The sequence below is a fragment of the Pelophylax lessonae genome (genome assembly GCF_965119305.1).
Source record: "Pelophylax lessonae genome assembly, chromosome: 3".
In the NCBI taxonomy this organism is placed as follows: Eukaryota; Metazoa; Chordata; class Amphibia; order Anura; family Ranidae; genus Pelophylax; species Pelophylax lessonae.
This window is the reverse complement of record NC_138770.1, coordinates 369,165,384-369,193,108: the sequence shown is the minus strand read 5'-3', so window position 1 is coordinate 369,193,108 and position 27,725 is coordinate 369,165,384. Positions and strand designations below refer to the sequence as shown.

General features: G+C 44.6%; 1 protein-coding gene across 1 annotated transcript; it reads left to right on the top strand.

The window, feature by feature from the left end:
- On the top strand, positions 1-27,489 carry SRSF12 (serine and arginine rich splicing factor 12). The gene is made up of 5 exons (XM_082252173.1): positions 1-202; positions 16,647-16,751; positions 21,449-21,552; positions 22,391-22,514; positions 27,004-27,489. The coding sequence occupies exons 1-5, from the start codon at positions 138-140 to the stop codon at positions 27,314-27,316; spliced, it is 711 nt and encodes a 236-aa protein (XP_082108299.1). The 5' UTR covers positions 1-137; the 3' UTR covers positions 27,317-27,489.
- The last annotated feature ends 236 nt before the right edge of the window (positions 27,490-27,725 follow it).

The window sequence follows — 27,725 nt, the reverse complement described above, 5'->3', positions numbered from 1 at the left end:
TCCCGCTGGACACGCCCCCTGACAACGAACCGGAGCCCTTCGCCTGCCTGCCTAATAAGGACGATAGAGAACGCCGCACCGGGGGTCGTCTATAGAGGCCGCTCGTTGTCGGTTGCCAGTCGGAGCTCTCCAGCACCATGTCCCGCTACTCCAGGCCGCCTAACACCTCTTTGTTCGTCAGGAACGTGGCCGATGCCACCAGGTACGGACAGCCCCCTGTGTGTTGTGGGGAGTAGAGCAGCCCCCCCCCTTCCCGAACATTCTCCATTCCGGGCCTACACATTCCTGGCCGCATGTGGCTTGTAGGGCCCTTTCATGCTTCTCCACCGGCTCCCTACACCTGACACTGAGTTATAGCACAATTTAGCCCTCTATTGACACACTTCGGAGTACGAAGGATTGTTCTAGTACAAAAGGCCCACGGGGGCGGTTCAGTGCAGCATTGGGGACACATTTGTGGTGTAGGGCCCTATGCATTGGGGACACATTTGTGGTGTAGGGCCCTATATAACAGCCTGGGCCTACTTCACAAAAGCCTTTCATTCAGACTTCAACACGTGTGATACATAAAGCTAGTTACCTGCTTTACATGATGGTTTTGCACAGCCCTGCCCTCCTTCTATTCCCCCCCCCCCTTTCTGCTGCTAAATGCCCCTATAGCAAGCACCATGCTTGATCCTAAGCTGGACTGTGTGCTTCCATAGACACACACAGTACAGCTCGGGATCTGCTCTCTCACAGGCTGTAATTGACCAATGGCTGTTGTCTCTATGACTACAGAGGTGAGAGCCTCTGCTCTTGGGCACATCGCTGGATGGAGATCAGTTTCAGGTAAGCATGTAAGGAGGCTGGGGAATGGTGAACACCGGTTTTTTACTTAAAGGCCTCATGTACACAGGGTGTTTGGGGGAAAATAAAAACGAGCTGCAAAACCAGTTCTGACGCCAGGAAAAAAACAGCTGTAAAAATGTGCTTTTAGAAGCGTTTTGTATTGGCGTTAATGCACGTTTAGCAGCGTTCGCATTTAGCAGCCTTTCCCTGCCCTCTTCTACCTTTCAACCTCGAATCCAACTACTACAGCTTAAAGAGGAAGTAAACTCCTGCCAAAAAAACGTGTAAGACAAAGGCATAATGAGCTAGTATGCATCGCATACTAGCTCATTATGAAATACTTACCTTAAAATGAAGCCCCCGCAGTGCCGCCCGCTCAGCAACAGGGTGGTTGACATGTCTGGCTGTCCTGGTTCGAGTCCTCTGGCCATCTGATTGGCATGAGCTGCAGTTCACGGCACAGGGTTGTGAAGGAACGGCACGGGTGGCTGTTCCTTAAGAGCGCATGCTACGATGACGTCATCAGCTGCATGCACTGTAAATATCTCCTAAACGGTGCAAGTTTAGGAGATATTTATTGCACCTATAGGTAAGCCTTAATATAGGCTTACCTATAGGTAAAAGTATTTAAAGTGGGTTTACAACCACTTTAAAAACGTCTGACGTGGCCTAACGCTGTTTGCAGCTTTTAGCAGCGTCAGGCGTTTTTACAGTCCAACGTTGCTGCTCTAGAACGCGTTGGCCCTGGGGTTTTTTTTTTTTTTACAGCCTGCCAATGCCACTTGCAGCTCCTAAAAGCCAGTGTTTGCACGAGGCCATAGAATAACATGGAGGGGCATTTTTTTAACCACTTTACCTCTGGCCACTGTGCTGCTACTGCGGCACAGTGGCTCGTTATCGTCCAGCGACGTAGACCTACGTCGCTGGACTCCTCCCCCTGTAGGCGGCGCGCTCTCGCTGTTTTCATTCACAGTGGGAGTCGGGCCAGGGGAGGAGCGGCGGCGATCGTTGGGGAATCTAGTTTGGAGATCCGCCTGTGTAAACAGAGCGGGCGGATCTCCTAAGTGACAGGGAGTGACAGATCGGAGTGTTCAGCATAGCTGAACATGCGATCTGTCCCTGGCTCACTCAGTCACCCCCCCCCCACACCTTAGTAAGCACCAGGCATACATTAACCCCTCCCTCTCCAATAAAATTAACCCCTTCCCTGCCAGTGTCATTTTTACAGTAACAGTGCATATATATAGCACTGATTACTGCAGTAATGTCACTGGTAACCCCAAAAGTGTCAAAAATGTCAGTCAGGGGTCCGATCTGTCCGCCGCAATGTCGCAGTCCCGCAAAAAAAAATCGCAGATCGCCGCCATTACTCGTTAAAAAAAACACCAAAAATGACAAATCTTTCCCTTAGTAAACGCAATAACTTTTGCGCAAACCAATCAAAATATGCTTATTGTGTTTTTTTTTTTTTGTTTTTTTTGTTTTTTTTTTTTTACCAAACATAGGTAGCAGAAAACAAATTGGCCAAAAAATTTAAAAGAAATTTGATTGTTACATATTTTTTGGGAGGAATTTCATAAAAAAATGTTAAAAATATTGTTATTTTTTCAAAATTAAAGCTCTTTTGTTTATAGCGCAAAAAGTAAAAATCGCACAGGTGATCAAATACCACCAAAAGAAAGCTCTATTTGTGGTAAAAAAAAGCACGTAAATTTCGTTTGGGTACGGCGTCGCACGACTGCGTTATTGTCAGTTTAAGTCACACAGCGCCGAATCGCAAAAAGTGGCCTGGACGTAAGACAGCAAAATCCTCCGGTGGTAAAGTGGTTAAGCTGCAAAAAAAGAAAAAGGAAAACGCCTGATGCTCCTAAAAGCAGCTGCAAAAATGCCCTGTGTGCATGAGGCCCAATGTAGAGAATGCATTAAAGTGATTTCTAAAGGACAGAATTTAAAGTGATTGTAAAGAAGGATTTATTCATTTTTTTTTTTTTTTTTTTTTTATATAAATAACAAACATGTTATACTTACCTGCTCTATGCAAGGATGCCCTGACAGCGCTCCTCCTCCTTCTTTGGGTGCCCCCACGGAGAGCCACTTTCCATGGGGGCACCCATGCAGGCAGGCTCACGAGTCCCGCCCCTGTGTTCATTAACACAGACAGCAGGACTTGGGCCTGCCTCCATGTCACTGGATTTGATTGACAGCAGCGGGAGCCAATGGCAATTGCATTAGTTGCAAAACCTTGAGACTTTACAACTCCTTTTTAAAACAAACAAAAAACATTTGTGATACTTCCCTGCTCTGTATAGTGGTTTTGCTACTTTTTGGGTCCCCTGCCAGCACCCCTGGCTCCCCCCCCCCCCTGCTGAGTTGCCTCCAATAGCAAGCCTCCTGCTATGAGGTTACTTGAGTGGGCTCGCTCTCGAGTTGCACTCTGTGTCAATTCACACACAGCACGAGGCTCGCCTCTTGCTCCCCCCCCCCACCCAGCAACAGCAATGGCTCCCGCTGCTGTGTGAGCCAATGAAGAGATAGAGACCCAGGTCTCATGCACAGCACTAGATCAGGATAGGACTCGGGTAGTATATGGAAGAGAGAGCTGCACCCAAAAGGTTTTTTTATCTTTAGGCTTTAAGATAAAAAAAAAAAAAAAACCTGTGTGCAGAGAGCCACCCTCCAATTCTTGAGCTCCATCTCAATCCAACGATGTTGCACAAGAAATTTGGCTGTCCAGGACTCCCCTCCTCATTGACTTGGACAGCAGCGCAACGCCATTTGCTCCCGCTGCTGGCAAAGTCAGTGAGCAGAGAAAAGGGCCCGGGCCACGGCTCTGTGTCTGGACAAAAGGAGCTGAGGCTCTGCTTGGGTGCCTCCATAGCAAGCTGCATACTCTGGGGGCGCTCAAAGAGAGGGAGGAGTTCAGGAGAGCCAAGAAGAGGATCTGGGCTGCTCTGTGGAAAACTACTGCACAAAGGAGGTAACTAAGACAGGTTTGTTTTTACAAAAAAAAAAAATTTTAATATCGCTTTATGACCCATTTCACATGGGCAGACGATCGAGTCCACCTCCTTTTTGTTTTTTGACGGACCTGATTGAACCATCCATTGCCCTCAGTGGAGCAGACGACATGTCTGTTGACACCTGCCGACATCTTATCCATTCCTATCCACTAAAAACAGGTGGGTGGGGGATCTGTTCCCTATCCATTTAGCACAGAGGTCTCCAAACTGCAGCCATTTGGTTGCCTTTATCTGACTCTTGGGTCACCATCCCTTTCCACTTAACAATTCCCTCTCCTACTGACCGCAGGCACCATGTCATTTTCTTATTCCCTCTGACCACCAAGCCATAGACATTGTTTAATCCCACTGACACTTGGACATTTTCAACTCCTGCTGGCCACATTCCGGCCTTGCTAAAGTCTGAAGGACAGTAATCTGGCCCTTTGCTATGAATGTTTGGAGACCCTGGTCTAGCGGATTGGATCGGATGGCAGTTGGGTATAAACAGACAGGCAGTCCGTTTACATCTGACTGCTTATAGAGGAGGGCAGGCTGCGTCTGTTCTGCATAAGCAGAGCGCACACAGACAAGATATCCACCTTTTCAGTCGGAATCATTGGATTGATACCCCACTGAGTGGGTGCATAGAATGCATTAAGGCAAAAGGCCTTGAGCCTTTAGAACCACTTTAAAGTGTAACTTTAACAAAAAATAAAATTGTGCAGCAGACAGGATTTTTAATGCAGAAGATACTAGGTCTAATCTGCATTAAAGCACTGTTGCGTGCCTGTACAGTGAACTATGCATGTGTACAATTTCGGCAGTGCCAAGATGAACTCGGACTGACCAATCTCAGCCCAGGCCAATGAAAATGACCAACTTCCTGAAGATGGTCTGGGACTCTACATCACCAGGGTGAAGGTAAGAATATTTCAAATTTAAAGTGATAAACCCCAGAGCTCCCCACCAGCTACTGGCATCTTTGCCCTATCTTATTTTGGGTTTCGATCTTTGACCAGACTGAGATTGGGCAAAGTCTGAGATCGGTCATTCCTGTGCATGCACGGGAGTTTATGCAGCTCGGCAGATGCAGAAATTGTACACTCAGGCAAGTAAGGGGGATTTCTTTATCAAAACTGGAGCAGCTGTGCATGGAAGCCAACCAGATTCTATCTTTAAAAAATGGAAGTAAACTCTACTATTCTTTACAGCCAGGGAAGCTGCCATCTTAGCCTCAGCTATAGTTTGTTATGGTGCTGCACATGTGCTCCGTTATATCACCAGCTATTTGATGTCTTGACAGTTCTGTTCAGAGCTGACATAAGCACACTGGCATCTGTGACCATTCATATTCAAGGCATGCCTTGAATGTAACCATCTTAACATTCGCTTTAAGTGCAGTGCGTTTAAAAAAAAAAAAAACTCTTGCTTGCTGCATCTTTGAAGCACTTTCATGAGTTCACATAATTCAGTTCAATGGTAATGCACCTAAAGTGCTTGTCAAACACACCCAAAGCACACTGCACAGATGTGATCCCAGCCTTCATCACTTCAATACTGGGCACTTTTACCCCCTTCCTGCCCAGGCCAATTTTCAGCTTTCAGTGCTGTTACACCTTGAATGACAATTGCACGGTCATGCAACACTGTACCCATATGAAATTTGTATCATTTTGTTCACACAAATAGAGCTTTCTTTTGGTGGCATTTAATCACCCTTGGGTTTTGTTAAGTTTTTTGCTAACTATATGAAAAAACACAAAGTTTAAAAAGCATTTTTTTTCTTTCTGTTACATTTTGAAAATAATTGTTCTTCATAAATTTGGCCCAAAATGTATTTTGCTACATTTCTTTGCCGAAAATAACCCAAATCCGTCTATATTATTTGGTCTGAGTCCAAACTATGATATATATTGGGTAAAATAATTATTTGGTCCCCTGCAGATTTTGTAAATTTGCCCACTTACAAAAAAAAATGAAGGCTCTTTAATTTTTATCATAGGTGTATTTTAAATAATAGACAGAATAGCAGCAACAAATCCAGAAAAAACACAATACAAATATTATAATTTGAGTTGCCGTTCAGTTTAATAAAATAAGTATTTGATCCTCAAGCAAAACATGACTTGGAACTTGGTAGAGAAACCCTTGTTGTCAAGCACAGAAGTAATACACTTCTTGTAGTTGGTTACCAGGCTTGCACACATCTCCGGAAGGATTTTGGTCCACTCTTCTTTACAGATCTTCTCTAAATCCGTAAGGTTTCTTGACTGTCGCTTGGCAACTTGAAGTTTCAGCTCCCTGCGTAAATTTTCTCTAAGATTAAGGCCTTGAGACTGGCTAGGCCACTCCTTTGTTAACCTGGTGGTATGCTTTGGGTCATTGCTTAAAGGCTCATCCATGACCCATCTTTAATGTTCTGAGGGAAGAAGGTTCTCATCCAAGAATTTAAAATACATGGCCCCATCCATTGGCCCCTCAATGCGGCAAAGTCGGTCTGTACCTTTAGCAGAGAAACAGCCCCAAACCATATTTCTCTTACGTCCTCCGACAGTCGCCGCCTCTTCATATTCGTCACATATGGGGTATTAGACTTTGCTCCGAAGGAGTAGCTAGGCAACAGAATATGTTAACAATAAAGCTTTTAACATATCCCACCCTCAAGGGGTGGTCCCCTCAGTCAATACCCTCCTACTTCCTGCAACCATATCTCAGTTTTAATGTCTAGCTTGTCAGGAGTGGCTGGCTCTCTCTGTGCTGGGACTTTCTGTCCCAGACTCTTTCTTCTTTTTAATATTTTGTTTGAGTTTTCTCTCTACCTTTACTCAGCTGTTATTTTGTCAGCGTTAGTTAGTTCTTCGGACGAAGAGGATCATGCGGACTGGGTCTCGGGCTGATCCCCCTGGTCGCAGGTCGTGGGTCAGTGGCTTCCCAGTCTGCCATCGAGCGTTCAGCCAGGTAACGCTCCTGGCATAGTGAACGACCCTGTTCGGTGCAGGGATGATTGGTGAGGTGGCTACCTCACTGGACGCTGTGCGGTTTCTTAACCCCCATTTTGTGCGTCTTGAATTGCGACTCTCCCTGCCTCATGTGCAGCGGCTTGTTCGCCTGTGCGGGTCCCCCACGCCATGTGAGGTAAGTGTATTTATGTGGGGACCTGTCTGTCTGGGGGGGTGTCAGTCTGGGACTGTGTAACCTGCCTCTATTCACACTGCTTGTCTCCCTATCTCTCGGCTGCATGCTGTGGGCTGCAAGGGGGGGGGGGGGAGCTGTATGACACTGTGTGTGTCAGACTGGCCAGTGTGAGAAGTTGTGTGCTGTGGGGCATGTTTTGGCATGTTTGGGCATATACAGCGATCGCTGCGGCGATCTGACATGTATTCTTATATTGGAATGTAATGTGTGTTTTAATGCACTGTGGAACGGCGGTTTCGGCGCCAAACGACGCCATTTTGCCTACACCCGCTCCGGCCGCATGGTTTACATGCATGGCGGCCATTTTCTTGTAGCCTCCATAGGCTTACATAGAGCGCCCTGGCAGCATCACTTCCTCTTTCCAGGAACACCGATCGAGGCAGCAGCAGCGGCGAGGGTCTCCTCAGGTTTTATCCTTCTGTTCTTGCTATCCATTGCCTGTGTTCAGTTTGCATATTCCCTGTGGGGGTCTCATTGTGCTTGAGTGTGGTGCGGTGGGCTGCGCTTGTCGCGCTTGCTTAAAAGGGGCAGTTAACCCTTGGTTGTCTGGCATTACAGGGGCAATGGATTCTCAGGAGGGCAAGTTTCCTACAGTATTGGTGGAAAGCCAGGGGACCGCTGTTTCCCCCCCAGGGGGGGATTTAGCCACTATTGTGGCTGGCCTTGCTGCTCAGGTGCTGGTGGCTGCTCAATCTACTAAAAGACCCAGAGTTGCTCTTTCCTCTGATTCTGAGGGTGAAGGTGATGGGGCTGTTCTGGCAGGGGCCTCCTTGTCGGGGTCCCGCTCCTCTCTTGATCTAGTGGGGTCTGAGGTGGAGGCTGAAGTTGAGGGGGTTGATAATTCTCCCCCTGGCTCGCCTGAAGAGCTTGCAATCATGGATGAGTTGATTGCTTCCATTAAGCAAACGCTGCGTTTGCAGGACGAAGTGTGTCCCCCCGCTGCCTTGGCGGCTTATGGGACGCAGAGAAAACGCAGGACGCTGCAGGTTTTTCCCTGCAATGCTGATTTTCAGCGCGCTGTTAAGGATCAATGGCGCGATCTGCGCAAACCTTTTGCGGTACCAAGTAAATTCAAGCTGCGTTATCCTTTTTCGCCTGCCACTGATGAAAGGTGGTGTGTGCCTCCACCAGTGGATCATGCAATTGCGGTTTTGAACAAAGCCACTGCGATTCCTGCAGAGGGTTCCCCTGTTTTCCGTGATGCCACGGATAGGAGACTGGAGTCTCTTGCCCGTCATACTTATTCCGTTACGGGTTCTATGCTTAAGGCTCTGTTTGCTTCTCTCATGGCGGCCCAGGCGATCGCAAGTTGGACGCAGATGCTTAGGCGCGTCCTAGTGGCCGACTCGGCCTCGCCGGCAACCCTGGATATGGTGGATCAGATCCACCAGGGTGTCATGTATCTGTGTGATGCGGACCTGGACCTGATTCCGTTGGCTGCACGTGTGCACAGCGTGGCGGTGTTGTCTCGCCGCCTGGTTTGGTTAAAATGTTGGTCGGTGGACCAATCTTCACGTAAGACCTTAGCCAATCTGCCTTATGATGGGTCTCGCCTTTTTGGGGAGTCCCTGGATGTGTTGATTAAGGGGATCACCGGGGGTAAGAGCACTCTCTTGCCCCATTTCCCCAAGGCTAAGGGGGCTTCTGGGAAGAAGCATGCTAATTTTCGGCCCCCTCAGGGGTCCTTTCGTGCCTTTCGGCCGCACTACAAGGGCAAGCCGTTCAAAGGTCAAGGCTCTCAGAAGAAGCCCTGGTCTGGGAAACAGAAGTTTGGCCAATCCGGATCTGCAGCCCATAACAGTTCGGCCTGAAGGGGCGCCCTCACCCAGTTTTGGGGTGGGGGGACGCTTGCTCGGTTTTCTTCAACCCTGGTTGACCCGTGTGCGGGACAGATGGGTTCAGGAGATCGTTCGATCTGGTTACAAGATCGAGTTTCTCTCTCGGCCGGAGAGCAGATTTTTTCCCTCAAATCTTCAACTGTCTCCAGAGCGCTTGCGGGACCTGCACCTGGCGGTGCGGGACCTGAGGGCTCAGGGAGTGGTGGTTCCGGTGCCTCATCGGGACAGGTTTCGGGGGTTTTATTCCAATCTGTTCACCGTGCCCAGAAAGGAGGGCAAGGTTCGTCCGATTCTGGACTTGAAGGCTCTGAACCGCTACGTGCGGGTTCGCAGGTTCCGCATGGAATCCCTGCGGTCGGTGGTGGCTGCCCTGGTTCCGGGGGAATTCATGGCCTCCATCGATTTGAAGGATGCGTACCTTCACATCCCCATATTCGAGGGTCATCAGAGGTACCTTCGATTTGCCATTGCGGAGGATCACTACCAGTTCGTGGCGTTGCCCTTTGGTCTCGCCTCGGCTCCGCGGGTCTTCACCAAGGTGCTTGCACCGGTTCTGGCGTTATTGAGGGCCCAGGGCGTTTCTGTCCTGGGGTATCTGGACGACATTCTGGTTCGGTCTGCGTCCAGCCAGGGTCTGGAGGAGGACCTGTCTGTCACGATGCAAACTCTGCAGGAGTTTGGTTGGACGATAAATTTTCTAAAGTCGACACTGAGTCCGTCGGTTCGTCTCCCCTATCTGGGAATGATACTGGACTCGGTGCAGGCGAAGGTCTTCCTGCCGGAAGACAAACTCAGGACTCTCCGGGAGGAAGTCAGGTCCCTCAGGGACGTTCCGAACTCGTCTCTGCGGACGTGTATGAGATGTCTGGGATTGATGGTCGTGGCCTTCGAGGCGATTCCTTTCGCCCAGTTTCACACGCGGGGTCTCCAAGCGGAGATCCTGTCCAGGTGGGACGGGGGACCTCAATCTCTGGATCTTCAAATCTCGTTGAGTCTTCGCACCAGGGAAAACCTTCTGTGGTGGCTCCAGTCCCCGTTGGTGTCCGGGGGCAAGTCGTTTCGTCCGATCTCGTGGACGGTAATCACCACGGATGCCAGCCTGTCGGGCTGGGGTGGAGTTCTGGGCGTTCTGTCCGCTCAGGGGACTTGGTCGGAGGGGGAGTCTTCCCTTCCGATTAACATTCTGGAATTGCGTGCGATAAGTCTCTGTCTTCATCGCTGGACGGACCGGCTGCAGGGTTGCCCGGTTCGGGTGCAGACGGACAATGCCACGGCGGTGGCCTACATCAACCACCAAGTGGACACCAGGAGTGCCCGAGCGGCTCGAAGTGGCCGACATTCTGTCTTGGGCCGAGACTCATGTCCCGGCGATAACGGCGGTTCACATTCCGGGAGTGGAGAACTGGCAGGCGGACTATCTGAGTCGCCAGACCCTGGATCAGGGGGAATGGTCTCTCCACCCGGCTGTCTTCCAGATGTTGTGCGCGAAGTGGGGTCTTCCAGATGTGGACCTGTTCGCGTCTCGTCTCAACAACAAGGTGAAGAGGTTCGTGGCAAGGACGCGCGACCCTCGGGCAGACGCGTCGGACGCGTTAGTGGCCCCGTGGCATCAGTACAGGCTGATGTACGCGTTTCCACCGATTCAGTTGCTGTCCAGGTTCCTTCGCAGGTTACACTCGGAACGCAACACGGTGATTCTTGTGGCACCGGACTGGCCTCGCCGGTCCTGGTACGCAGACCTCGTGAATCTGGCGGTCGACGCCCCGTGGCGTCTACCTCTTCGAGACGATCTACTGTCTCAAGGACCGATATACCATCCTGCTTTACAGTCGCTGGCTTTGTCGGCCTGGCTGTTGAGACCGAGGTCCTGAAGGAGAGGGGTCTCTCTCCGGAGGTCGTTCATACTTTAATCAACGCGAGGAAGTCTTCCTCGGGGAAGGTTTATTACCGTACTTGGAAGGCCTATTTTGCCTGGTGTGAGTCCAGGGGGTTTTCACCCCGCACGTACTCGGTGTCCCGTGTGCTGTCTTTCCTTCAAACGGGTGTTGATCAGCGTTTGGCGCTGGCTACGATAAAGGGTCAGGTGTCTGCTCTGGCCGTTCTGTTTCAACGTCCCGTGGCTTCCAACCCATTGGTTGGCACCTTTGTTCAGGGTGTGCGACATCTGGTTCCCCCTAGGCGGGATCCTCTGCCCCCTTGGGACTTGAATCTCGTTCTATCTGTGTTACAACGTGCTCCTTTTGAACAGATCAGGGAGATCTCGTTGTCTATGTTGTCCAAAAAGGTCGCCTTTTTGGTGGCGATCACTTCGGCTCGCAGAGTGTCGGAGCTGGCGGCTTTGTCCTGCAAGTCTCCGTACCTGGTTATTCATTTGGATAAGGTGGTCTTGCGACCTAATCCTTTTCTTCCGAAACGAGTTTCGGAATTCCATCTTAATGAGGATATTGTCTTGCCTTCGTTGTGCACGAAGCCTAAACATCCAAAGGAGGTGAGATTGCACTCTCTGGATGTTGTTCGGGCGATAAGGGTTTACCTTAAATCGACTGAGTCTTTTCGAAAGATGGACTCCTTGTTTGTTCTTCCAGAGGGTCCTCGGAAGGGCATGGCGGCTTCGGCCTCTACCATCGCCAAATGGATCAGGCAGACCATTGAACAGGCCTATGCTTTGCAGGGGAAGGTTCCCCCTGTGCCTGTGAAGGCGCACTCTACTCGATCTCTGAGGGCCTGTCGTCATGGGGCTTCTGTAGCCCAGGTGTGTAAGGCGGCGACTTGGTCGACCGTGCACACTTTCACAAAATTCTACGAAGTAGATGTTCAGGCATCGGCGGATGCTTCCTTTGGCCGCAAGGTTCTTAGTGCGGCTGTTCCCTAGGGTCCCTTGTTGGGGACTCCTGGCTGTTGGGATAAGTTTTGTATCCCCTGGTTTTTTGTCTTTTCCTGGGTTGTTGCTCCTGTTGTGCACTTGTTTTTTGCTGTTGCCCAGCTGGTTTCCTTCCTTTGGTAAGGTTCCTTCTTTGATGCGGAGACTGCGTTGCCTTTCGGCGCGGATGCGTTTCCCACCCCTCATGTTTGCACTGCTTTGGGACGTCCCCATATGTGACGAATATGAAGAGGCGGCGACTGTCGGAGGACGTAAGAGAAAACGGAATTTTTGTAAAATCTTACCTGTAAAATTCCTTTCTCTGAGTCCTCCGACAGTCGCCGCCCCCGCCCCTCTTTTGGGGTTTGATTGTATACTCTACTGCTATTCCACTAAAACTGAGATATGGTTGCAGGAAGTAGGAGGGTATTGACTGAGGGGACCACCCCTTGAGGGTGGGATATGTTAAAAGCTTTATTAACATATTCTGTTGCCTAGCTACTCCTTCGGAGCAAAGTCTAATACCCCATATGTGACGAATATGAAGAGGCGGCGACTGTCGGAGGACTCAGAGAAAGGAATTTTACAGGTAAGATTTTACAAAAATTCCGTTTTTTCCAACTCCAAGGAATGGTATTCTTAGGGTCGTGTTTGGAGGAAGAAAAATGCTGACTATGACCCTAATGGGCCATACACACTATAAGATTTTATGAAGACTTTTTCCTTTAGATTTACCAAAACCAAATAATATGAGGTCAAACCTAAACACTTTCAATTTGTATGCAATCTGGCAGGCCCTTGCACTACATAGAAAAGGTAAATCTGAAGGAAAATCTTATAGTGTGTATGACCCTTTAGAACACAATTCCTACAGTCAAGGATAGAGTTGGAAACCATAAATCCATTAGGGAGATTCGCCCTTTCTATTTGTCTGGTTTTACTGTTCTTATCGAAAAGTGAAACCAAAAGAGAATTCCAAGTTTTGGGTTGTCACCAGAACAGTAATAGGAGAAATCTTCCAATGGTGCTGGTAATACCCCTCACTTTGGAGGGATTTCCTGTGTTTGCTATGGAATAGGAAGTAAAGGGAAATCTGCCCAGGGGGCAAAGATGGCAAAATAATCTTGCAGAGGTTTTAACTCTCCCTTACTCTATCCAAAATGTGAAAAAAAAGTTTTCCCTATAGTTCTACTTTAAACGTTTCTTGACCGCACTATAGCCAGAAGACGGCTATGGCACATGCTCTAGTTCTAAGAGGGCATCCATGGACGTCGTCCTAGAACCATGCCCCCTGGGACACACAGCTGACATGCTCCGTGATCGGGGTAAAGGGCCAATCACAGCAGCCCTTTACCATGTGATCAGCTGAGTCCAATCACAGCTGATCACATGTAAACCAATTTGCCGGTTATCTGCATTTTTTTCCTCACGCATTTTTTGTCTTTTTCATTTAGCAAAAGATCACCCAGTGGTGAATAAATACCACCAAAAAAAGCTCTGTGTGTGAAAGAAATGATATAAATTGCATATGGGTACAGTGTTGCATGACCCATTCCATTCAAAGTGCCACAGCTCCGAAAGCTAAATATTTGGCCTGGGCTAGAAGGGGGTAAAAGTGTCCAGTATTGAAGTGGTAATGAGCATTTTTTTGCACATTATGACGTTTTGTAAATCTAGAAAAGCCTAGAAACAAGCATAGTAAACAAACATACAGGGCCTGGGGCTACTGCCTGTTAATGAAATTGAGGTTATGTCTACTCATGTGATTACCTTAGAAGCAGCTTGTTCTTGTGTTGGAAAGGATACATGTAAACGGCTCTCTTGTGTGACTGCACTTGTAGATTGATATGCATTGTTCTAAAGGATTTGGCAGGTCCGTGTCACATTTTAAGTGATGCTGTCGCTATGCAGTTTCGCCAGCTACAGAATTGTTAGTGTGACATGGACCTTGCAGAACGTGCAATATTTACCATGCCTTGTGTAGGATTGCCGGCAGTTTCATGTAGATCCTCCAAACAAAACACAGGCCAAGTGATGGCAATGTGAGCAAGAAGCTTCTTGTAATGAGTAAAGCAAACATAGCAACATTTTAGGGTTTTACCCCTTTCTTGTAAATAGCATACACGCATACAGGTGGAAAAAAAAACATGAATGTTCATTAAAGGCTCTTGTGTCAGTTACATTTTGCATTTTCAGCAAAAATGTGACATTGCCATAGAGGTAAGTAAAAATATGGTACATTAGATAGACCAAAAAAAGTTAAAGGATTCTGGATCTAGAGCTATGGTTCTTAACCAAGGTGTACTAGCCAGAGGGGGGTACTCAAGGAATGGCATATCAAGGGTTTTTATATGGGCCATAATTTGATTGGAAGACAGTATTTTTCAAAATGTATCTTATTACAGACACACAGTTTTACAATTGCAAAACATGGTCTTTGATGCTGACAGGGAAAGAAAAGATTTAGGGGCTCTAAGGAACATGCTAAGAGACTGCACAATGGCTAGGTGGTTCACACTTCCACCTAGCAGCACTAGGGTTGTTGGCTTGAATCCTAACCAAAGCACTACCTGCCCAGAGTTTGTATGTTCTCCCTGTGCCTGCGTGGGTTTCCCCTGGTTACTCCAGCTTCCTCCCACACTACAACTTGCTGGTGTTAATTGCTTTCTGTCTAAATTGGCCCCCTAGTACATGCATAAATGTGAGTTAAGGCTCAAACACACTATAAGAAAATCGGGTGAACCTTTTCATCCAAAGAATTTTCGTATAGTATATACAGAACTTTCTACAGACAATTCAGTATTTTCGTACGAGAATTCTCGAAGGGACAAACTCCAAAATTTTGCTTGTACAGGAAAAACGAACCGATTTTCGTTTAATGTGTACCGTTTTTGTATAGGAAAAATCAGAGACTGCGCATGATCAGAAACCATAAAAAAAAGCCTTTGTTGTATGAGCATTTTTGTACGAATTTACTTTCATCGCTTCCGATTTGCTGTGAAACAACAAGGAAAATCAGACGATCGTTCACCCGATTTTCTTAGTGTGTCCCTCACTTTAGGGATCATTGGGGTTTATTTACTAAAGGCAAACCTACTTTGCACTGCAAGTGCACTTTGAAGTGTAGTCTCTGTAGATCTGAGGGGGAAATGCAAGGAAAATAAACAGCATTTTTGCTTGCACATGATTGGATAATAGAAATCAGCAGAGCTTCCCCTCATTTTAGACCTAAAGCTACTGCATTTCCAAGTGCACTTGCAGTGCAAAGTGGATTTGCCTTTATTAAATTAACCCCTTAGATTGTAAGCTCCTTGAGGGCAGGGCTGATGTGGACATATACACTGTGTGTGTGTGTGTGTGTGTGTGTGTGTGTGTGTGTGTGTGTATATATATATATTGCATGCATGCATACATACTGCGTAAATTGACGGTGCTATAGAAGTACCTGAAATACATAAAGTGAATGGCAGCAAGAGGTCAGAAAACGGGGAACTATTAGCACAGGTGCACCCTTTAAAATTTGAAGTATAGAAACAGCAGAAAGTGGATCTTTTAGTAATTTTCTGCATTAATAAATTCTTGATACAGTTCATTCAAATACTCTGTACAGCACTTGACCTATCGAGGCTGTGGGTACTTTTAGTGACAGTAGATGGTGCTGCTTATTTTTTTCAGTCCAGCATGGAAAGTCTCAAGCACCCCTAAAATATAGTATTCCCACTTCACTCCATGACAGCATGGCACATCAGTGGGGGAACCTAAGGGGACAGAAATGTTGGTGGCTCCTTCTCAAGGAATCCAGTATAACTAAAAGCAACTTTTCTTTTCTTTTTTTGGTAGAGTGGAGAGAATTTAGAAAGTTTGTCAGGTTTTTATTGCTGTCTGTGCCCCCATTTGGGAGATCCACTCTGTCTTGTTTACCGTGATCATGAAATTACTGTGAAAGTAAAGGATAATCCCTCATTAACCTGAACTGTAATAGAGGGGAATGGGGACACTATTTCTAGTGACCTGGGGGTCCTCAAGGGATTCCCTTTGCAGGGATTTCCTCTCTTCCTGTTTTGGCTATTGGGACAGGAAATGAAGGGAAATCTCTGCAATAGGAGACAGATGGTGGGGAAAAAAAATTGTCTAGTTTTTTACTTTAAAGAAGAGGATGACAGTTGGACCCTAAAATGACCACTTACTCCTTTCCTACCTTCCCCCTTTTTCACTCACCTGGGAGCTCCAGATGAGTTGGCCTTGATGAGAGCCAACGAGGTTGTATAGATCCGATAGGATGTGTTGCTGGGCATCAGGTGGGCAGAACGGTCTTCACCTCCAGCAACCAGGGGTAGCCTTGCAGATGCAAACTCCCCTGGGCTGCTCAGAGGTCGCTCCACTGTGCAATTCCTGCAGGCTCAAACCACACTAAGGGCTCTGGGCTGGTTGGCAATAAGGCCTGGTTCACACCTTTGCAGGTGATGCAAAACTCCAGGTGCATTTTGAATCTTTCAATACACCTTTTTGATCCATTGAAGTCTATGGAACCAAAAGCACAACCTGTTGGTCCCTGGCTCTTTCCATAAAATGCACAGATGTGAAAGTGACTCATCAGAAACCATATTAAATGGACTGTAGTGTGTTTCTGCAAAACTGAAAATGCTCTAAAAAATGCATAGGTGTGAACCAGTCCTAAATACCTGTATGTTATGCGTTACTTTTCTTAAAAATATATATTTGCACTTATACATTATAAGGGGTATCTGATCCTTGAGGGTGATATGTTGGCCAGAGATTGAAAACCTTTAGAAATTGGATTTGGGTGTGTTTTTTTTTTTTTTTTTGTTAGATTGTAGATCACTCAAGGTAGTTTTTTGTTTGCTGGCACAACAATGAAGTTGCACTATCAACCTTGTTTCTCTGCCTTACACACTTCAGGCCGGAGGATTTGCGGCGTGAGTTTGGTCGGTATGGCCCAATAGTAGACGTTTACATTCCTCTTGACTACTACCATCGTCGCCCCAGAGGATTTGCTTATATTCAATATCCTTTATGTGCTTGTGTTGATGTTCAGGAGCATGAAGTACCTACCTCCTAATTGTATGTGTATTTATTTCTCTGTCTCAGAAAATGTAAAGCAGTCCACAGTAGCTGGCAAGCACCCCAAGGTTTGAATGAGCCTGGTTAGATAGAGCCAAGCGTAAAGCCCACAGACACCTTTGAAGTTGCAGCTTCAAGGAATAAAGAGGGAGGGTGGAAAGATAAGAAAGCTGGAAGAGGGGAAGCTCTTGCCAAGCACTAAAGACACAGCCTACTGCAAGCTGAGGGTTCAAATTTCCTACCTTTATATCCAAAGCAAAGTTCGATTTGGTTGATCCTTGTCCAGCTTCACCTTGCAAGCCCTAAAGAGTAAAGGTCAAGGTTCAAGATCAAGTCAAATGAGGTAACCGCAAAAGTTCCTTTTTTGTATCCTGCTTCTCAAATATGTCTGATTAGTTAAAGTTGATTCTGAGTGTAAAGTGAAGTATTTATGGAAGTTCTAATTAAAGCAGCAGTAGCCATAAGTTTTTTTGGGGTGGTTTCGTGCTTTATTGCATTTACCTACTTAAATTTGTATCCATGTTAAAATAACTTGTGTACTCCCTCAAAATCATTCGTTTGTTTTAGTTGGCCCTACTGTTTCAGTTTTTCTTTTTCAGTTTTTGAGTAGATGCTGACAGTTGAATTGCACCCCTGCTTCTGTTATAATTCTATATAAGAAAAATGGAAAAACAAATTGGGGAGACATCCATGTAAACTGGCAGATAGACAAACTTAAGTCAACAGATATCCCCGCCAGAATTCACAAACCTTCATTAAATAGCGAAATATTAGTTTTGGATGAAGTGTCCATTTGAGAGTCATCCTATAGGCAGATCATTTAAAAATTTTTATTAAGTGTATTTTTCTTGTTTTTAATCTTCATAGAAAATGGAAGAGCAAAATGTTTGTTTTCTTCTCCTCCACAGATAGCCTAGGAGGTGTGACAGCTGCAGGCAGAGAAACAGCAGTGCACTGATCTTCCTAGTGAAGAGCTGGGGGGGGGGGGGGCGGATGTCAGCAGAAGTTTGACCAATGAAGTAAAGGCTGGCAGTGTTCCATCTAATAAAAGGCAAAGAAGCAAACTGGTCACTCTGGGAAGGATGATGTGGTCAGTTTGAAATGGGGAAGCAGGGGGACTCAATTCAACATTGGGGTTATCCTAATGAATGGATCAACTTTTCCTTGAGTCTGGTTGAGGCAGTATTTCAACATCCTTAAATTAAGTTGACTGTACTGTATGCCTTGTATACTAACTTATTTGTATGTCCTTTTTTAAATATTTAGTGATCAGTGGCAGTTTCCAGGTCCTGGCTCAACCTCCTATGTGACCCAGTCTCTGAGGACACAAATGTTGACTTAAACCAGTGGAATTTATCAGTTTGTTCACCATTAATGCTGCAGTCTGCTTGCGGAGGTTTCAAGTACCCATACATGACATAATCAAATTCTGACTCTACTGGACCTCCACTTATAAATGTGCCTGAGACCTCCTTTACCCTACTTGACTCAAAATCAAAGTCCCCACAGTCTTTTTGAACAGTCTGGTTTTTCAAAGTTCCATATGTGAGAAATATGTATGTATATGTGAAATTTACCAGGGATGCAATGTCCTAGTGGAGACACATGAGTAACAAGAGACAGCTGAAAACACACTCAAGTTCCAACCTTATTAAAAATTATATATAGTGTGTGTGTGTGTGTGCGTGTGCAGTTTTGACTTTTTGAGCACGTAAAAGAAAAAGCCCAATATATCTGGGTCCCCTAGGGTGTGTGTGTGTGTGTGTGTGTGTGTGTGTGTGTGTATATGTATGTATATGTATGTATAATATATATATATATATATATATATATATATATATATATATATATATATATATATATATATATATATATATATATATATAATTAGTATGACATTCTACCTATGCATAAGTAACTCTAAGGCCCCTTTCACACACTGCGTCCATTGGACTGATTCCGTTTTTCTCAGCGGGGGATCGAGCCGCCGATTCCCCCGCTGAGCAGGAGGATGACAGCTGTGTCTCCGCGCTGTTTGCTGAGACACAGCTGTCAGTTCCCCATGCATCTCTATGGGGGAAATCGGATGGGAACGGACCGCCGGTCCGTTCTCATCCGATCCGCTGGATAGGTGGAAAATAGGGTTTCCATCCGTCCAGATTTGACAGATCGGAATGTCAGCGGACATGTCTCTGCTGACATCCGATTCCCCCATAGGAATGCATGGGGGGACCGTTCAGATCCGCCAAAAAAACGGACAGGCGGATCTGAACGGTCCGCCTGTGTGAAAGGGGCTTAAGAGATTTCCAGCAGCCATCCTTCGTATTGTGAATCTTCCTCTCCATATAGCTAAGGCTGTTTTGCTTGAAGTCTTTTTGGTCTGGACCAATCCAGCACTCCTTTCCCCAGTCACAGGTTAGATACCCTAATTTTTTTTTTTATAGCATATTTCTATGTGCCTTACTTGTGTGTGTCTGTGGTGCATTTACTTTCTACACTACTTTGCATTTGAAGTGGCATGCCCCCAAAAGTATAATGGAGAAAGCAAGGTCTACAGTGGTTATAAAAAGTGTACACACCCCTGTTAAAATTTGAGGTTTCTGTGATGTAAAAAAAAAATTAGACAAAGATAAATGTCCACCTTTTTTTTTAACGTGACCTATAAACTACAACTCGGTTGAACAAGCATCTAAAATCTTTTAAAGGGGGGGGTGGAGTACAAATAAAATAAAATAACTCCTCCTCTTCTAACTGGGTATGTAGATGTGTTCAGACTTAAGCAATCACGTTCAAACTCATGTTAAATAGGTGTCAGTACACACCTGCCATCATTTAAGCCCAGGTTATCACTGAGGCCATTTTGAAATTGTGCAACTTCAGTCTGACTTTAGGGGCGATTTTCAGACATCTGTGCAGGTTCCTGCACAGATGTCTATGGAAATTGCCCCCTGAATTTGCCACAAGTAGTACAGGGAATCAGTGCGACGTCGCACCGATTTTTGGCCAGTGCAATTGGCTCAGATTTGACAAATGTCAAATGTGAACGTAGGCTAAGGTGCCTCTGATTAACCCCAAATAAAGTTCAGCTGTTTTAGTAGGTCTTTCCTGACATTTTCTTAGGCCCCTTTCACACACGCTGTCAGTTTGTCAGTTTTTCATCCATCCATTGACGGATGAAAAACGGACATCAATGCATCTCTATGTAAAAACGGATGACAACGGATGAAAGACGGATAACAACTGACGAAAAACTGATAACAACTGACGAAAAATGGATGACAACTGACGTAGTGTGAAAGGGGCCTTAGTCTCATCCTACATTAAAACCATGGTCCACAGAGAACTTCCATAGCATCACAGGGATCTCATTGTTAAAAGGCATCAGTCAGGAGAAGGGTACAACTGAATTTCCAAGTCATTAGGTATAACATGGAACACAGTGAAGATGGTCATCAAGTGGAGAAAATATGGCACAACAGTGAACTGGACTTCACTTCAAAATTAATGAAAAGATGAGCTGTGTGGTACATGTGACAACATTCTCCTATATTCTTCATATGTCTTGGTTATGGGGTAGAGTGGCAAGACGGAAGCCTTTTCTTACAAAGAAAAACATCCAAGCCTGACTAAATTTTGCAAAGGCACATCTGAAGTCTCCCAAAAGCATGTGGGAAAATGTTATGGTCTGTTTCAACAAAGGTGGAACTTTTTGTCCATGATTCCAAAAGATGTTTTTGGCGCAAAAACAAAGCCTACATCCACATCAGCAAAGGAATGGCTTTGCCAGAAGATTAAAGTTTTTTGGAATGGTGATCTGAAGAGGGCTGTGCACAGAAGATGCCCACGCAATCTGACACATTTGGAGTGATTTTTGCAAAGAGGGAAAATATTGCCAAAACAAGATGTGCCATGCTGATAAACTCATATCCAAAAAGTGCTGTAATAAAATCAAAAGGTGCTTCAGCAAAGTATTAGTTTAAGGGTGTGCACACTTGTGCAACCATATTTTAGTTTTTTCTTTCCCTTAAAAGATTTCAGTTTGTTCAACTGAGTTGTACAGTTTATAGGTCACACTAAAGGTGGAAAAAGTTCTGAAATGATTTAGTTTGTCTAATTTTGTTTTTTTTTTTTTATTTCAGAGAAACCTGACATTTTAACAGGGGTATACAGACTTTTTATATTTACTGTATGTCAATCTGACTTTCCTTTAAATAATTTTACTGATTACTGAACAATTTCGAAATACAAGATGCATGATAAATGTATTTGCTATCTTTTGCCTTTTCTTTCTTTCTTTCTGTGGCTTCATTGTAAATGTTGGGGTATTGTAGGTCTTAGATAAGTTATTGCAAGCAAGCTCCTTTTTTATTTTAGTCTGCCGCACAATTCATTCTTTGGGTGGCAAGAAAGAATACACAAACCGCTCAAAGGTAAATATTTTTTTTAAGCATGTATAGTTTTAAATATTTTAGCTTTAAAATCATCCAATGCTTATGGTCACTGCTGCTTTAAATAGACTTTTTTTACATTTTGTGAATCCTTGAACTCTTACAGCTAGCCTGGGTTTTTAACTTTTTAAAGTTGTGGTGTATATAGTTCTTCGTACAGTACACTGCAAAGTCTCCTTAACAGTCAGCCAGGTTTGAAGATGTTCGTGATGCTGAAGATGCCCTTTATAATCTAAACAGAAAATGGGTTTGTGGACGTCAGATTGAGATACAATTTGCTCAAGGTGATCGTAAAAGTAAGTACTTGGTATGTGCAGGTCTGGCTAATGTTACAATGGATCAGGATTATCATGCATGTTTTTTTTATACACTCTTGGAAAGTTAATTTACAAAAGTGATGGTACATAATCATAAGACATGTGTATATATAGATTGTTGGCTATATCAGTATTTTAGTCATCATTGTATAGGATTCCACACTATAGTTACTTTAGCATATAGGGCCATTTGCTCATAGCTCCTGTTATCTGATTTTGCACATTAGGCTCAATCAGTACGGATGTTTTTCAAACATTCATTTATTTTCAGTGGAGTCCAATGAGCATCGAATATTACAATCACACGGCTAAGGCCCCTTTCACACTTGTGCGACTTCAAAGTCGTGTGATTTTACTGCGATTTTTGACGTGACTTTTTGCTGCGCTTTTGATGCGAGTTTGACTGGGCTTGTATATCTTTTACTCAAAATCATGCCAAAGGTAGCGCAGGGACTACATTGAAATCGGTGCTACTTCAAGTCGCACAGATATGAATGGGGCTCATTGGAAATCATGGAGAACGACTTGTCATGCGATTTTTTTTTTTTTTTTTTTTTTTTTTTTTTTTTTTTTTTTTTTTTTTTTCCCCAGTCCCAAATCGCATGACAAGTGCAAATATCTCTAGCAGCCAACAGATCTACTTGAGCCATGTCTTTCACTGACTTTATAGCTAAGCTCCCCAACTGCCATTTACGGAGTAGGCATTTTTGTCATCGGTTAGCCTCCGCATAATGTTCTTGCAACTTGTGTGAACAGTAGATTAGAAGAATAGTTCATAGCTATTTATTCTGCATCCATACAATTTTTTTAATTGTAGCTCCTGTGCAAATGAAATCGAAGGAGAGACATACCTGTTCACCTGTTGATCGCAGGAGGTCTAGAAGCCGCAGTAGAAGACGTACGCGTAGTCGAAGCTCTTCTTGGGACCGCAGCAGGAGGAGGTAATGCAATAGGACATCTCTTGGCTTTGTATATAAACAGAGCATGTGAATTCAACATGTTGGTTTCATCAAATGTGCACTTCTGAGCTGGCAGCCTGGAAGTTGAGGTGAGGGCTGGTGCTGCTGTGTTGGTGTAGACCATGGGTGTCCAACCTTTTGGCTTCTCTGGGCCACATTGAGTGTAGAGAAATTTTCTCGGGCCGCATATAAAATGTATACTATAGTTAAGATATAGAAGTACTAAAACGCTGCCCTGGCCTTCCCGCGCCCGTCTCGCAGCACTCTTAACACGACTAGAGGATGATCAAATGAAATGGAATCCGTATACAGAGGTTTACTTCTGAGAGATATTAAAGGTGTTTTTGAAGTGGTGATGGTGGTAGGAATCAGAAACACTGCACATGCTGGGATATTTACAGTTATGTGCTGGGGGCTAGTTGCACCCCTAGCACATATGACTTAGGCAGCCAGAAAATGTCATGTCCTTATTCATACATATATGAACAAGGACATGACCTATTATGACAAAACACAACTAGTTATTAAAAAATATATTGCAACAATTTACACACCCTAATGCACATACCTTTTTTCTACTCATTTTGCAGACTGCTGGCGGGTACTGCTGGAGGAAGCAGTGGCTGCAGTAGAGAGCAGATCCGCTGCTTCCTGTATGGCTCCTGTCACAGGCAGAGGAGTGCATTTCATATCACTTTGCCTGTGACCGAGCCGGAACTATACAGGAAGCAGCGGCTCTCACTGATTGCAGACATCCTAAGTCTCCCGTAGCAGCAGGCATAACACACGGCACTTGCAGTCTAGTGCATGCCCATCCAATGCAGCTTCACCAGTGCGTGCCCATCCAATGCAGCCTGATCAGTGCCCATCCAAAGTAACCTCACCAGTGCAAGCCCATCCAATGCAGCCTCACCAGTGTGTGCCCATCCAATGCAGTCTGCAATGAAGAGAGAGGAGAGCCGCTGGATTACACAGAGCAGGGAGCTGCTGTCTATCATAAAAGCTGGTCCAGGAGGCGGCACTATATACGCTTTAAATGACAGTGCTTGATTGGCATTTAGTTATGTAGTGGCTCCTTAAAGCTGATCTCCAGTTTAGTTTCTGTTTTAAATAGTCTGTTTGGGCCAAGTTGGCCCAAACCTTTTTCTCTCACTAACCTGTGCGATTGCTGGGTGTGCTGTATAAATTGCTTGTTGCCAGGGGTACATACAGTATACAGCACTGTGTTCCGGATGCGAGATGAGACCTTTCTGTCTCACCCCTGGAACAAAATAGTGTTGGTCTGAGCAGTGATCAGCCATTTATAGCCAGCTTTGTATTCTATCAGTGAATACAAAGCTTCCTCTGATCTGAGTCAGAGGACGGGCTGATGTCACCATCTCCGACTCAGTCAGCCAATCAGAGGAAGCTTTGTTTTAACTTCTAGAACACAAAGATGCCTACGAATGGCTGACCGTCGCTATTTTGTACCTGGTGTTGGGAAGGTCTCATCTTACACCTGGAACACAGTGCTGTTTACTGTATGTAGCCTCGGCTACATACAGTTTTTTTCTTTCTTTCTTTCTTTCTTTCTTTTTTTTTTTTTTATTTTTTTTTTTTTTTATACAGTACACCCAATAGGTGCACATGTTAATGAGGGAAATAATTATTTCGGGCCAGCTTGGCCCGAACAAACTATTTAAACTGAAACTAAAATCTGGAGATCAGTTTTAAGGTCCAATTAATACTAGTGTAGTGTGATAACTCACAAAATGCACAAAAAATGCTTGTTACACTTGCAGTACTATTGTTAATGGAACCCCAAACATACCAAAGAAGCTTGTTTTTGCACACACTCAAACATGCAAGAACGCATGCTACCAAGTGCATAATGACCAAAGCTTGGGTACACGGGCTTCTTTGCTACGTTGTCATGTGTAGGGCAGCCTATCAGAATGATTGATGCTGTCCTACTTGTGAAGCCGTCAACATTTAAAAATCGCTATATACCCCCCTCCCCACCTAGTTTCTCTACATGCTATCTCTCAAATGCTGATCTGGGTCAATGTTTGCAATCGCAGAATGTTCCACATTTCCGGTGTAAAACCTTCTCTGGACATCACCCTGCTACAGGCCTAAGATTGATGACACTACCCTGTCACACTCCTACGCATATTGGACTCTGAAATACATTTGTGGACTGCTCTCCTCTCACCTACCTCTCTCCGGTATCCTTGACACTGCTTCGTTCAAAACCTGCATACGAGACTCATTTGGCCTTCGGATGGTGGCATAGGGGAGGAGTTGGATAGGTATACGAACTCCTCATCCTGAACAGGTTTCAGTCCTTTCACCCCATCAGTATCCCCCCATGTACTTTTGTGGCTGTAGAGAGCAAGGCACTCTGTTCCACGTTTGGTCCTGCCCCAAGGCAAATTATTTTTGGACATGGGTCTATAGACTCTATGCCATGATCAGTTCAGTCCTTAATATCTATAGCCTGCAAACCCTGGGAGGCCCTATTGCATAAAGCGACCCCATCATTGTCTTGGGACCAGAGAGCTGGTGGGGTTTGTGTTCTGGCTGCCTGGAAATCTTGGGGTAGAACGTGGGGCCAACCATTTCTAAATTTTACTACAGGCTTATTGGAACAATGGTGCATGACAAGCTCACCTCCATTGTAGAGGGCACCCACACCAAATTTCTCAGTTTGGGATTCCGGTATCACATAAAATACCCAGATCTCCAGGTGCATTGTTTGGTAGTAATTTATAACTATCTTCGCTGTTATGTTACTGTGACAGTGAAAGTGTGCCGTCCCTTGCCATACTATTTCACTGTGCATTTACCTCATTTTTACTGTAAAACTTGGAAAGAAAAAAAAACAAACCTTTAAAACAAGCTCCTGATGGTGTGCTACACTTGTGCATGTGAGGCCTAAAACTGTGTGCGTTTGTTTTTTTTTTTTTTTTTTTTTCTTTTTTTTTGTTTTTTTGTTATTGCTGTTACAAGGAAAGTAAACATCCCTGTGATAGCAATAGGTACATGACAGGTATGCTTTATGAAGGGATCCTTTGCACTTGCAAGCATTTGAAATGCCAAGCATGGCGTTCTTGAATAGAAACTACCACCTTTAGGATGCCAGTAAATAGGAAGCGATGTTTTGAAGCAAAAACCCCCTTCCTTGTGGGACTTTAAGGGTAACAATGAAATATCTTTAAAAAAGTATTATCTCTAAAATAATTTAGTTTTTTTGGATTCAAGTATAAATTCTTAAGACATAATCATATGAACAGGTATTCCATACAGTGTTAAGACATATTAAATTCTATAGAATGATACATCTCAATCAACAGTACAACATATACATGATACTGTTTGAGGAGTGTTAACAAAATCCAACGCGTTTCAAAAATGTCAAATACATAAGTCTTCCTCAGGGAATTTGAATCCACTCCTGAAAAGGCATAATCAAACAGAAGTTGTAGGTCCAACAGAGGACATACACATATCAATATTACACTGATATTTACTTCAATTCAAATAGAGAATGTATGCATCTGCGACTGCTTCTCCCTAAGGTGTTGCTTGGAGATCCCCCCCCCCCCCCCCCCCCCAATCATCATCCCAAAATCCACTTCATATCCCCTTGATGGAATCCCCAGTCCAGTCATGCCACATACCTGCAAGGTTCGCACCCCGTGGAATTTCCCAAACAGTATCATGTATATGTTGTACTGTTGATTACGATGTATCATTCTATAGAATTTAATGTCTTAACACTGTATGGAATACCTGTTGATATGATCATGTCTTAAGAATTTATACTTGAATCCAAATAAACGAAATTATTTTAGAGAATACTTTTTTTTTTAAAGATTTCATTGTTACCCTTAAAGTCCCACAAAGGAAGGGGGTTTTTGCTTCAAAACCTATTTTGGGATTATGGTAACACATTACCTTCAAGCTATCTACATACATTTGCAATAGGAAGCGATGTCACTTCCTGGTTACCATATCAGAGACTCTATCTGTGTCTAATCCGGCTGCTTAGCCGCATCGGTTGTTAGAAAAGAACCAACCATCGGCTCTAAAAAAAAAAAAAAAAAAAAATCACTCTGGTACAACCACTTGAAGTCAAATGATGTACAGGTACGTGATTTTGCCGCAAGTGGTTAATAATGTGCCCACTTACATTTTGGGCGTTCAACCTCTATTGTATTATTTACAATGATGATAAACAAATTAAAAAATCCAAGGAGGAAATTTAGACCCACTTGTAATGGCTGCAACAAGTCTACAGATCTGAAAACCTGTGCAGTAATCTCCACATTTTGAGATCCTGAGAGCTTTATGAACCCATTATGTCTTTAACCACCCAGCATCTACCAAAAGCTGGATTAGGTTATGGGTAACAGGCAGGCTGGCAGCTAGAAAACAAACTGGTTAGAAATCCATCTGCTAGAATTAATGTTGTTGGTTTTTCTTTCAGGGCAAGGCACAGAAGGCATTCATATAGCCATTCAAAATCCCGTTCAAGATCACCCCAAAGAGATTATTTCTCAAGAGGACGGTCTAGATCAGCAGAGAAATCACCATCTGCCTCGCCACCAAAGCAGTCTGGATCAAAGTCGCGATCTGGCCAACACCGTTCTGGCTCTGCAAAATCCCGCTCAAAGTCTCCTCGTCATAGACACTCTAATTCTAACTCCCATAAAGAAATAACTCAACAATCCCGTTCCAGATCTAGGTCACGGGGCTACAGGGGAAAGAGCAGCCGCCAATCTGGTTCTGATGAAGATTAAGGTCTTTCCTCATTGCACCAGAACATGCAGAGCATTAAATGGTTTGCATATTCCTGGTTTGTTAGGAATTTCTGGTCATATCGTGTAAGCTTCCGGAGAAGAAAATTCTTCTCAACACTTTAGATAAATACAACTTCATCAAGAAAACAAGTGGAGGCTTCTTTTTTTTTTTTTTTTTTTTTTTTTTTTTTTTCTTCTTATAAACAGTATTTGTATTGCCTCCCATGTGTGCTTTACTCTTCGGTTATTAGAATTTCCTTTTTCTATCATACCTACGGAGTGCTGAATTTACAATGGCTAAATGAAATGGTTTTGTGAACTTTTTATAAGTTAAATGTAATGGTTTGTAAAATCCAATCCCCATCCAAAATGGGATTATCCTGTATTTGGATGGATAAAGTTTGATCTG

Coding starts and splice junctions, on each gene's coding strand:
- SRSF12 (XM_082252173.1), top strand. CDS start 138: ATGTCCCGCTACTCCAGGCCGCCTAACACCTCTTTGTTCGTCAGGAAC. Junction 203..16,646: donor AACGTGGCCGATGCCACCAG/GTACGGACAGCC, acceptor TACACACTTCAG/GCCGGAGGATTTGCGGCGTG. Junction 22,515..27,003: donor TGGGACCGCAGCAGGAGGAG/GTAATGCAATAG, acceptor TTTTTCTTTCAG/GGCAAGGCACAGAAGGCATT.